This window comes from Lampetra planeri, chromosome 30 (assembly GCF_965212315.1).
Source record: "Lampetra planeri chromosome 30, kcLamPlan1.2.h2, whole genome shotgun sequence".
Taxonomy (NCBI): domain Eukaryota; kingdom Metazoa; phylum Chordata; class Hyperoartia; order Petromyzontiformes; family Petromyzontidae; genus Lampetra; species Lampetra planeri.
Genome location: NC_136136.1, coordinates 3,544,883 through 3,557,766, shown reverse-complemented (window position 1 = coordinate 3,557,766; position 12,884 = coordinate 3,544,883). Strand labels below are relative to the sequence as shown.

The window sequence follows — 12,884 nt, the reverse complement described above, 5'->3', positions numbered from 1 at the left end:
GCAGGAAGCTCGCCAGAGGGCAGCGTGCCAGCTACATCGGCGCAGGGTTTTAAGGGAACATGGCACAGAATATCCAGAAATCCTCTTTATGCAACACGTTTTGGCATACAGTGTGGCTCCGATATTAATGATGGTGCCAATGGAAGTGGGAATGCTGATGAATATAGGCTATTTCGATGGCTGATTTCATTGCTCTGCCCTCACAGTTGTAGTACATAGGGCCTGCGTTATGGGCAGTAGAGTGCCATGCAGCTAAATCTGTCGTGCTGTTCGTCTATGTTCCTACGTCTGTGCTCCTTTCATCAACCTGCACTGATGGTCGTGAGTTATTAAATAACACTCTTAACCCATATGGCTTGGAGAGGCTCTCGTCTAGCAGTGGATAAACAAGGAGCTGTACGTATGCACCTATATCTGGATGATCATGATCCATTTGTTCACTTGTAAGGTGAATTGCCACATAGGAATGATGTTTTTGAAAATTGACTTTTATCTTTAAGATCAGAGGGAAATATGTAGGCGTCATCCTTCAGAGTATAGACTCATCTAATTCGTATGTCACTGGAAATACCAAAGATCCTTGTAAAGTGCCAACACTCCGTGGGTGACACATGCGCACATGCATGCATACTGTAGATTTTTTTTTCCCTTCCCCTGGCGGACAGATTTTCATTCCAGCGCCTGTGGGTGATATCACGGAGCCAGCAGAGCGTGTATTAATGCGACGGTGATTCCTCTAATAGTGGCCAAGATAAATCCACTTTCTAAACTCTACGCTAGCTCTGCTGGGTTGTGAACTGGTGCCAGATTCTTACGGTGACTGGTTTGACTCTCATACCTTCACGTTTCCCTGTAAGTGCGTGGCAAGAACGCTGCCATCTTAACATCCGTGGATGTGTAAAAAGATCCCTCGACGCTCTTCATAAGAGGAGGCCATTGTGTTCCTAATTCTCAGCCCGTTTTTGGAGAATTGCCAGCAATTACTAAATTACCGTACTAAATTGGTCACTTCCTGAAAACTTGCTGGGGCTACGTGCCATTAAGCTGAGCTGGAGAGGGATTCCTTGGGACTAAAACTGCCGTAAGGCAACACATGGCGAGTGGATTATTATTATATACATACATACACACAGGGTGAAGCGGTGGCCCATTGGTCAACCCCCGTGACCTGAGTTCGATTCCTGGTCGTGGCATGGACATTTTTAACCTGTCCTGGGCCCTCCCCTGCCCCACTACACTCACCATCATGGTCAAACAAACCTCCGTCACAGACACACGGTGAGGGGGAGACCCTCATCCAGCAGTGCACTACACAGTGTAGCGTATAACGAGACATTCAGTGTCGATGTTGAATCTGTGCACGTGCGAGCCCTGGAATGCCCGGTAGCTTGCTGTTTACCAAAGCTCATACACATCGGCATGCAGCTCCTCGTGTTTTATATATTCCCCAGTTGGTTATGATTTTTTTTTGGAGGGGAGGGGGGGCGGGAAATAATAAATAAATAACCGCGGGTAAAATTGCGTGCTGTTTGAATGTAAATTATGAAGGAAAAATACCGAGCATATTTTAAAACTTATTCAGCGTTTTGAAATTTGAAATGGCACGGTTAATCCGTTGAGCTTTTTTCAATCCTTTAATGTCGGCGTAAACAAGTTGGTACATTTATAAGTACATTATAAAACACACTTTACTGAAATAATTTGTTCGTTTTTTACTTGATTTGGATTTTTTGAGTAACATGCAAGAAATGTTGCTATTTTGATTTGAAGCTTGCGTGACTGCAGGAATTCATACTCTTTGGTTCTTTCGGTAAAGTCACATAGATAGAAAAACATTTTATTCGTTATTTTTTTTCTATCTACGTGACTTTATCGAAAAAACCAAAGAGTATGTTACTATTTTATTTTAAAGGATTGATGCAGAGCAGTAAATGGACACTTTTAGAGATATACGTGCTTCAAATGTAGGTGTTTAACCCTAGCTGGTATTCATGTGTTTTTTTATTGTGACCCTGCCACAAAATATTTTTTCCCGGTTGAATGAAACCCGAACAAACGTGGTACTTGCACTTTAGATTTATTGCCAGAATTTCCTGCCTTCCATCAACTCTCCAGACAAGTTTCCTATTCCGTCCTTTTTTGTTCAATATTGCAGCGTTATGTGCCTAAAATAGACCTTTATTTAATATCTAGGTCAAAGATAGGCGACAACAATAGGGAATATACAATAACATAATGACTTGCTCTTTTACTTGAGCGTTTTTCAATACGGCGAGGCTTGAGGGAGAACCCACGAAACATTTGTCCTCGTAAACATTTTCCACTTTATTGTGTTGCCAATGTTGCACACAACTCAATAAAATATTGTTCTGCTTTTCAGTATTGGCATTTTATTTGTATTTCCAATGAAAACTGTGAATGGCTTCTTTGCCACTTCAGCCTTCCTACATTCCGTGCTCGATTGGGTCAAAGAAAGTGTTGGAATATGCATTTATAAAACATATTTGTATGGGAAGTAGTGGCTGAAGTAAAGTGGGGTTTTATAGTTGATAATCCAGTACAAAATGTCACGTCTTCAGTGAAGTCTGTTGACAGTCAGCCAGTTGTGTTGCACATATATTCATATAAAACGAATACAATTTGGATTTATGTAGTCTCTAAATGTGATTGCATCTTCAGACGTGCAGAAACAGTGGGTATACGTTTAGTCCAGAGAGACAGTCAGTTCAAGGCAGAGAAGAAGAAAGCCTTGAATTTTTACTTGAACAGGGGCAGAGGGTCGACAGCAGGAGAGGCGTTCCAGATGATTGGGACAGCAGAGGAGAATGAACGATTATCCCACTCAACAAAGTGTGACTGAAGACTTCAATGGGAAGCCTTGGTTGCTGGAGCGAAGGAGATGTACATGGAGGGGAGTAGAGTGAGATGGGACGACGGATTGTGTGATCCTCATTGATAGGACTGAAGCACCCTAATCTGGCTAGATTTTGGAAGATAAGCAAAGTTGAGCCTGGTTAGTATTTGAACGGAGGACTACCAGGGCTTGTCAGTTGTCGTGGGCATGGGGCTGATGGGTAGCCAGGATATGGCAGTTGTTGAATGACACCTCCCATATGTGTGGATTTTCTCCAGGTACTCTGAATTCTGCTCACACGCAAACCCAATTATAAATGCAATTGGCCAACCATCAAAAAGCAGAATCATCCTAAAAAAAACATCTATTGGCTCAGTGAGGCTTTCCTTGGTAACCAATTGGGCATCATAATTAGAATCATATGCCACTCAGAACATTATGCACACATGTATTCTATTTTATTACATAGCCTGTTAGATTCCAAATGCATTTTAGATAAGCAATGTGAATTAAATTAAGTGATTATAACGAGAGCCAAAATGGAATTAATAGAGACTTTGTTTTCTTAAACCAATTTAGAATTTTAAATTAGATTATTTTTACTTCAGTCTGATATAGAACTTCTCAAAAATACATTACAAAATTTTACTGAAGAATGCGTTATAACCCTCATTAGACCTGCATCCCGCGTGGGTCCGATAAACTGAGTGCTAAATTGTGAAAGTCGACAGTTATACAGGTAGGAACAACAGTTCCTCACTGCCCACCAGGGATTATTTGTCTGTCTGTCGTGCATAGCCACGCCCTCGATTTGTATTTCATAGAGCGCTTCGGGCGGGCTCAGCACCACGTGATGCGCGGCCCCACGCAGCTTGCGCCGCGTGACACGGATCGCACGAATACGCGGTCCAACCAAGTTCCTACCTGCCCACTCCGAAGGAACGTGTTTGTACAATTAGTGGGCAGTCTGTCCTATGGAGGGGGTGACATAACTGCTCAGTTCACACTCAGCTGATTTTTACCAAACATCACTCACGTGACACTACTCACCGGTCCTCAGACCATCAGTCCTCAACTCACCTGATCTTCACCACACTCACCAGTTAACACAACAGTGGGGGGGGAAGGCCATTGAGATGTATTGCCTCCACCCACCTTGGTAGTGAGCGGATGAGCATGACCGAAGCCAACAACTCGAGTTGTCCTGTCAAAGGTCAAGTAGATCCTGAACTGTGTCCTCGTTAGGAGAAACTACATTTACTGTATCGTGAGCTTTCAAATGATACCTCGTTAATTGACATTAGTGGAGTGGCCTCGGAGCCGTTCTCCAGAGAAACATATAAACATGCAAAGATACTTCCAGTAAAACCTTTTCGTCACTCGCAGACTTTTCTTCCACGAAATTCGGTTATTTGCAATGTTACGTTTGTACACCGCTTTAAGTTTCACGCCTTTTTTTTTCCCTTCGACCATTCGCAATTTGGCAACATGGAATCGTTGCACCTGATGAGTTGAATGATGACGTCACCCTGCTGCTGCTGCTCTATTTAAGATCGGGAGCAAGAGCAGAGCCTCGCCTATCTGGCGAATTGCCCGATGATGCTGGATGCAATTACCAGCGAAACGTCGTACTCAAAAATTGTAAATGTTGTGGTTTCACGCTTCAACACACCGGTGGGCTAAAGCAGTGAACTATTTTGTCTTTTGTCAACATGACACTCTTTTGCTGATTGGCCGTGTCGGGTGGTGGAGGGTTACGACACATTTATAAATAACGCGATCTAACCCAAAACACGTTGATTATGAACATGGAATTGTGGCGGAGGAGTTGCCTGCGCGATACACGCGTGGACTGTGACCTGTGCGCGCACCCAAGCTATTGTTTCAGTCCTGCCGCTATTCCAAATGCTGTGTCGCTTTTGCTGGTCTAGTGTCTGTTGCATTTTATGCTATTTTTGCATTATTTGTGGTGGGTATTTTTATTTTGATCATGGGGTCGTAAGCGTCAAGTGAATGGAAGAAGTGAGAACAAGAGTAAAAGGCAGAAAGAGTGGTGAGTTAGCTCAAAAAGTAATTGTTGGATCGACTTGCTCTTCGTCATCATCACACTCCCATCATCATCCTAAGTACATGGAACTTCAAAATATACAGTATATATATTTTGTATTCATTCCATTTTAGTGTATTATTTGTGTTATTATCTATTTGTATTGTGCAATTTATTAAGTACGTGGATGCTATTTTTGTGTACAGTACAGGATTAAAGTAAAACAAATGCATTTTATCCAGTGTCTTCAGTCGGACATGGGACCCTGATCCCCTTTTTCTATATAAACAAAGTGTCTACATTCGCAAATTGTGTTTTCGCGCATATTTTCAAGAAGATAACCCTTGTGGATGTTGAGGTTTTGCTGGAGATTAGCCGGACACACGTGTGTGAATATGTAGATACACTGAGCCCTGCTAGGAATGTGGAATTTCCACTACTGGCTCAGGTGGTAAACAAAAGTGCACCAACCAAACTTGAGTAACTTTTATGTATAATTGTTGTTCCCGAATATACTACCAATATTAAAAAGTGTCTTTGTCAAGCATAATAATGTCCCTCTTCTCCATGCAACAGGGAAGCCCACAGTCAACCTTTGTTTATTTTGTAGGTAGCCCAACACTCTTTTACTGCACCCATCGTTTTCAGAATCTGTATTTATTCTGGAGGAATCCGATGAGCTATAAAGCTTTTTTTCATAGATGTCCAGTAGTTTTTCACAGATGTGTAGTCTTGAACTACCTGCCACCAGCCATCAAGACTATTGACTCCCTGCCTCTGTTCAAGTCCAAACTCACGACCTTCCTACCTTAATGTGTCTATGACTCGCTGCATCTCTCTAAAATACATTCTACAAGCCCACTGTTGCTTTACAGTATCTTGAGATGTGGTCACATTTGGATACTATGTAAATTCTGTTGCCACTTTTTTTCTCGCGAAACCACTTGTTCCTCTTTTTTGTACGTACGTATGTTGAACATCTTTCGCACTGTGATAATACAATTTCATCATGCGCATTCCATCCAGGTACGGGGGAAGAACAACAAACTAAACACAAAGAGAAGTTCTAACCGTATCGTGTGCATGCGTGCATGGCGTCTCTGGCCTCCCGCGCTTGTCCCGCTCAGCACCCAAGGAGACCAAAGAGCGGCCGGTTTTCCGTGAGCGCGTGCGGCCCCGCAAGAGGCAGGGCGCCGTGCGGAGGCGCGTGCACCAGGTCAATGGACACAAGTTCATGGCCACGTACCTGCGCCAACCCACCTACTGCTCGCACTGCCGCGACTTCATCTGGTGAGTGCCGTTCACGTGCTTCAAGCCGACCCCCCCCTACCCCCGCCACCAATGCGCCAAAACCAGTTATGCAGGGGTGCGCAGCTCCACCCTGGGTCGAACAGGGCAGGGGGGGCCCAGACCGCCGAACTGTTTCTGAGCTTCTCTGTCAACTGCCGTTGAAGCACCTGAGATGATGCTTTCTCTCATATGCCCTTTGTTACATGGCAGTCAAACTTAATATGTTTTAGTCCTCGGAGCTGAAATTTGACAAATTCCTGGTATGTGAAATGCAGTATTAAATATGGTGGCGCTTTTTCGTGTAACTCATTGGTCACCAGGCATCGACGATCAACTTACTGGGTTGAGTACCCAGTTTGATCTCAGTTTCCAGATTCAAACGCACAATCTTAGCATTGCCCGATGAGTTTTCTGACCTGGTATTTAGCCCACTGAGGTACCCTGTCATCTCCAACCTAAAGGGAACCTAAAGCAACTTTTCATATCTCCTGGAGCCATTCTCTTTTGCATTGTTAGTGCGGCCTTGACTAATGTTGGTAGGTATACTCTACGTGAAAGTGTGAATTGAGTAGTCCCCCATTTTATAAAGGTTTGTGCTACCAGAAGGGATCACATTCTATTCTTTATTATCTCCCTTACAAAAGATGTAATGATTCATCCTCATCAGTTAAAATCAATTCTTAAACTCAATGGTACACCCATCCAATCGTGTGTAAATGAGCAAAACACCTATATCTGGAATAATATTTTGGAATTGCCATGGGGTGAATTGTCAGATCCCTACTCTCTGGACTATCATCTGGAAAATGAAGGAAACTTCTATGAATATGTGCAGCGGCAGTCCTGTGGTCAGCGTGCTGCGCTAAAAACTCTGCAAACCTAAGTTTGATTCTCTGCCATCGCCTCACTAACCCGCATCGACCAGCACGGTTTCATACGGTTAAACAATTCCCACGTCCGACACAGTGTAGGGAGGGGGAAGCATTCATCCAGCAGTGGATTGACGATGGGCTGGATGTGTACATGTAAGACCAGGTAGAGTATATGTTTCGTGGCAGGTGTTGGCACGGACTCCATGGCAGACGTGTGATGTGACGGGAACTTAAGAATGCGATGTTGGAAGTCGGTGGAAACACAAATAGAGGTGCAATCAAGAGAGTCACTCCAAAAATAGACAATGCAGGAAGTGCTGTGCAAAAGTCAAACCCTTGGCCGCTATTGTTGGTTTACAGCAGCGAGCGTCCCTTGTGTGCACTCGTGTCGACAACAGTATTGCCGAATGTAGAGATTGCGTAAAAGTGGGACGTTAATCTTTAATAGGGCAAAAAAAGTGTCTAATGAAGAACCATTAGCAGTAAGAAGCCTAACGAAAAAAAAATACCATTCATCAGATATTACATTACATCAGGAATTTGCGAGCCATGTTCAACGCAAGAGGCTTGTTTTTTTTTTTGGGGGGGTGGGGAGGGTGGTGGAAATCGCAGCACTTCTGACCTTTTTACCTTCCTCTCTGCCGGTGACATTTAATCATTACCAGGGCCACAAGACATCTTCATAGCAAAGCACTGCATTTTTCTGAGTAAGAACTGAAAACTTTTTGTCGCAATTTTGTTGCCATAGTCGAGGTGAGAATGTTGAGCTTTGTGTTGCATTCATTTCATTAATGCCTTAAAAATGCTAACTATTTGCATACCGCGTTTACTGCGTCTCTGCGATTGCGTGCGACGCAGCCTGGTTCATCGTAAAGGTCCTCACCCATTGTTATAGCCCTTTGAAACTTGCAAAATAATCTATTTCCTTAAGAAACGTTACTTTGTGAAATTGACAAACATTTACTAAACAATACAAAATGTAGATACATTACATTATTTATAGCCATTAATCCATTGCTGGATGAAGGGTTCACCATGACATGTCGTTTGTGGGAATTGTTTGACCGTAAGTTTCGTGCTGATCACTGGTCAGAGCGGTTTTTAGTCCGTCACCCTTCCCAACCAGCAGCGTTTCACATCGCACCAATACTCACTACCGGCTCCCAACCAAATCCTGGGTCAATTTTAAGATCACACTGTCTTAAAGTTCCTTTATGGACTCACCCCTGCCTACCTCTGCCCTCTCATCTCACTCAACTCCCCTTCACACACTACTCCAACAACAAAGGTTCCATATTGAAGTCCCCAGTCAACCTTCACTCGGTGCGATGTCACTCATTCTCATCTGCAGCCGTCTGGAACGCTCTTCCTTCCGATATTCAGAAGCCACTGGAGCTATGCACTTTTAAATCTAGGTTGAAAACTTATTGGAACTGCTTTTTGTGTTTAGTTTGTCGTCCTTCCCCCGCATCTCCGATTGGCATGGTTTGCTATGTACGGTGGGAAATAAGTTCAACATACATCTGCTGCTCCATCATGGGACCTCATTTGCCAGTACTAAAATATGAGAATAGGTTTTCCCCTTATTTCTAGCAACAAAACAGGTGTTAAGATGGTCTAACACCGTTTTGAGAATAGGCTCAAAAGAAAGCTGTCTGGTGTGGACCAATCAGTTTCAAAGTCAATGCATATATTATTAGAGAGTGTTTTTTTTTGCATTCTGACCACAAGTATTGTGGTTAATGCAGACATGATTCCTTGTAAAAGGTTTCAGTTTGGTGTTTTAACATCTTAACACCTGTTTTGTTGCCAGAAAAAAGGGAAAAACCTATTCTCATCTGCTGCTCTCTTAAGTAAAGTCTGAAGACCTTCCTTTTTTCCCTCTGTCTATGGCTGACTGATCACTGTTTCTGCACAGTGTGCTGAAATGCAGTTTCAATTTGACACTATACATCCAAATTTTCTTATTGTAGTATTTGTTTAAGCAGGAAGAGCCTTAACTGCATTCATTCTCATCATGAGCAAGCTGTCATCTAATAGGTTGAGCACATATTTTGCATCGAGATACAAATTTATATCAGGCGTTACCCATTACCCTTTATAGCGGCACATAATATGTAGATGATCTTAAGTAATCCCATTAATAATTGCATTTAGTATCCATCCTCAAAAGTTGCCAAAACACTATACATTTGGAAATTTTCAATTGTTTATTTGCTTTGTTGGAGCTGATACAAAAAAAGTGTGTCAGGAGCATGTAACTTTGCCCATTTATTGTTGCCCTGGACAAAAAGAGAATGGGTAATCCAGGAGTTGAATTGTGCCCTTGGGAACTCCAGTTTACAGTTGGCAGGCCCTCTAGGTCTTCACTGCGGCCAGGAAACACACATCAGAGTCAAATTCATCTCTTGACACTTGCATAATTGATTTTTTTTGTTATATATACATTGCATGAGTGTTTCAAGGTTAACCTGCACTTTTAGATTCAGAACATTTGAAATGTAAGTGCATATTTCTCAAGACATTTGCCCTGTGATATATGTACGCATATGGCCCATCGCCCTTATGCCACAAGCATAGAATTCTTTAGGACATGTGTGAAGTTTTCAAACCCTCATCACTTTTTGTCCTTCGCAGCAACATAGACAGGCCACTGTACCTTTCTGGACTCTCTTTGTGCAGCCAAGCTGGGACATTGACCGAAATGTCACCGAGCATATACTTTTCCTTTTCAAGGAAGTGTTATTTTATCACTCACCAACTCGCTATTTGAAAACCTGGTCTAATCATAGACGGCTGCCTGGATTCGAAACCACCATATCCACAGAGCTGTCTCAGTACTGTAACTTATGAGCCTCCTGGCCACATCCACACGACCACGGCACAGAGCTTCAGCAGTGATTTGCTATTCCGTTGTGATGATCTGGAACCTTGAGCCACTGTCTTCGTGAATAATATTCCTCGCGTAATTATATTCCAAATGAATCCTTTTTCGTTCCGAGACGTCTGCAAGTTGCAGGGTGGGGGGTCCCGTTCACCGCTGAATCTCGGAGCGCAAGCGGTTCACATTGATTTCATGAAGAGAGACGTAGCGCCGTTGTCTTTCAAAGACATCGCCCTCACCGCAGAGAACTGTAGCGACACGACCGCACTCTATGGTGGCTGGCGCTAAACTGTGCCACGCTCCCTCCCACATGGCCTTGTGGGAGCCTCGTTACATTTTCCGACCTCAAGACGGAAGAAAAACTGATGACATAAATGTGCGTCATTTAATAGACCGTTAATAAATCTTCTCTCCCATTATCGTTTGCGTTATTCATAGTATCTTAGTTGGAAATGCAATCCAAACGTCAGCCAACTGTGTGACCCCGCACATATACAATATTAACAGTGCATTAATTTATTGATAAATATTGATTAACACTGTAGCTTTGTAGCCTCGTAGCAGGGCTATGGAGGTGATATTACATTTAAAATAAAAAGGTAAAAAAAATACGACTGTATTGTCGGCATCAGAGGGCAGGACAGCAAAATACAACGTTGGACTGAACTGCTATATCCCAACATCTATGCTGCCCACCTTCACCAACCCGCACTGACCAGCAGGGTGAAGTATGGTCAAATAACCCCCGAGGCCCACAATGTGTGTTGGTGCCATTAACCAGCAGTGTATTGACAAAACGGCATGAACATGTACATCGATTCTAAAGTCCACGATTCACGCGTCAAATCACGTGTATGAGAATCAGTGATTTTCCATTCGTGTATATATGTTGCATGTAATGGTTTCACACGATCCGTACAGCCTGTGGAGGCCACTACATGTATCACCGTGTAAAAAACAAGAATCAAGTTGAACGATATCGACTGACTGATTGGATTGAATCGCAACAATTCATCTAAAATCCGGGGGAGAGAGAGTGAATCGTTACACCCCTTGCTATCGTGCACGCTCACCTTCACACGTACATGTGCGCGTGCAATGCTTAAAAAGCTCTCCAGCTAATGTCGTAGACGCTACGCTAATTGCTTAGGCAAGGGTAGCTGCTGCACACCGTACGTACGCCTGTGGTTTACTGATATTGTTACCAGATTTTTTTATTTGTTCTTTTTAGTGTGTGTGTGTGTGCACACGGCAAACAGGGTTGGTAAACAAGGTAGATTTGTGCCCCATAATGTCATTAGGCTGTGGCTGTGACTGCCATAGGGGCCTGGCGGTGGGCTTAGAGATTGTATTACGACCTCATAATGTACTGACCACTCTGAGACGGGCGATGTTGAATGCAGAGCAGGGGTTACCTGCGATACGGTGGCGAGATGTGAACTACCTCGCCTGGTATACAGGTGGCTGTGGGTTCCATCCCGACCCTGACGCCTGTATAGTTGGAGTTTGAATGGTCTCCCCGTGGTCGTGGGGATCTTTATCCGGATCCTCCGGTTTTTCCATCAACATTTAGAATCAACATCAAGCGTTTAGATAATTTGGTTTCTATAAATATCCACGTGATAAGCCACTTTATTGGGCTATCATTTGTGGCCAAGTCGCTTCTGAAAAATAATTCTATAGCTCAGTGGGCCTTACCTAGTAAAGTAATAATATTTTTTAAATAGATTAGAACGTTGTTCGGCTAAATATTAAATGTAACATGTGAACACAAACCTATACTTCGAAACAAAAACATGAGCCTTTACATTTATTTGTGTATGCAGTGCTGTTTAACACTTTGTAGATATGCCCACGATAAATCGTGCACCCTAGCAGCTGTCGTCGTTGCATAGTTTATGCTCTAGATGTCTATCGTGTTGTGATCGTGTGAATTTTGCAAAGTTAAGTGGTGCAGGGCAACACCATTGTTTAATTCTATTGCCATTGTGTGCCAGACAATGTGTTTGGGTTGGAAGCTATTTGAAATGTTCACGCTGGGAAGTACTACAAATGCACTTAGCTTGGCTTTTGGTACCAGTATTTGTGCGTTGAATAAAGTTACACTTGATAATGTGTCACGGTTCTCCTCCCTGACCCAGAAATGCAATGAATGCTCATGGTTCAGGGTTGCGATTTAAATCAATAATTTTTTTTTTACGTCTTGTTTTGATGGTCTTTTATGCATTGTTCCTTATTTTTTGCTGTCATGTTTACAATTCCACGTGCTCCGTTAGCAAGAATGTTACACAAGTGTCATGAGACAACTTCCGAGACGCGACTTGTAGAGGGTTTCTTCTTTAGTTCTTAATACTTTAACGACAGGGTCACACAGTAACACAAGCGCTGACTGACTTATCGCTTAGCCATCCATACAGCGACATCAGCGACGTATAACTATATAGCTGGCTGACTATATAGTGACGGCGGCGACGAAGACTGCATAGCTGGCTGGCTATGCAGCGACGACGACGAAGAGATGGTAGAGATGGCAGCCAGGACCCAAACCCCCACGACAGCCACGAACCCCCGTTTGCCTCCATTATATTCACCCAGCGCGGCAAAGCCCCGGCCTTGACCATGCCCCTCTTCTGGAACTTTCCCGCGGGTTCCAGGAGCTTCCAGTTCGATCCCCTCTTTGACCCTTGGCCGAGTTATGCCCCCCCTTGTGGTCGCTTGCATGTATGGCGTTCTATACCGCATCCATACTCGTAGTTAGCACCCATGGCCACCAGACGGCATACTGTCATTACACAAGCATAATACAGTATATGCATATAATTTGCATTGTATGTAAATAATCGGTTCTCAGCAGCACGATTTGGTGTCTATATTGTGCGAGTATAAGAAGGCATGTTAATCGATGCATCTTTACATTCCTGTTTGAACTTTCCCTGT

At 43.3% G+C, this 12,884-nt stretch overlaps 1 protein-coding gene across 4 annotated transcripts in view; it reads left to right on the top strand.

Annotated features, from left to right (window-relative positions):
* LOC144728808 (protein kinase C epsilon type-like) overlaps positions 1 to 12,884 on the top strand; it is a 133,271-nt gene that overhangs the window by 78,204 nt on the left and 42,183 nt on the right. For all 4 annotated transcript variants that reach the window (XM_078608477.1, XM_078608476.1, XM_078608478.1 and 1 more), the window contains one exon: positions 6,029 to 6,191. In XM_078608477.1, the coding sequence (XP_078464603.1) occupies positions 6,029 to 6,191 (163 nt within the window). The remainder of the gene's footprint in view (positions 1 to 6,028; positions 6,192 to 12,884) is intronic.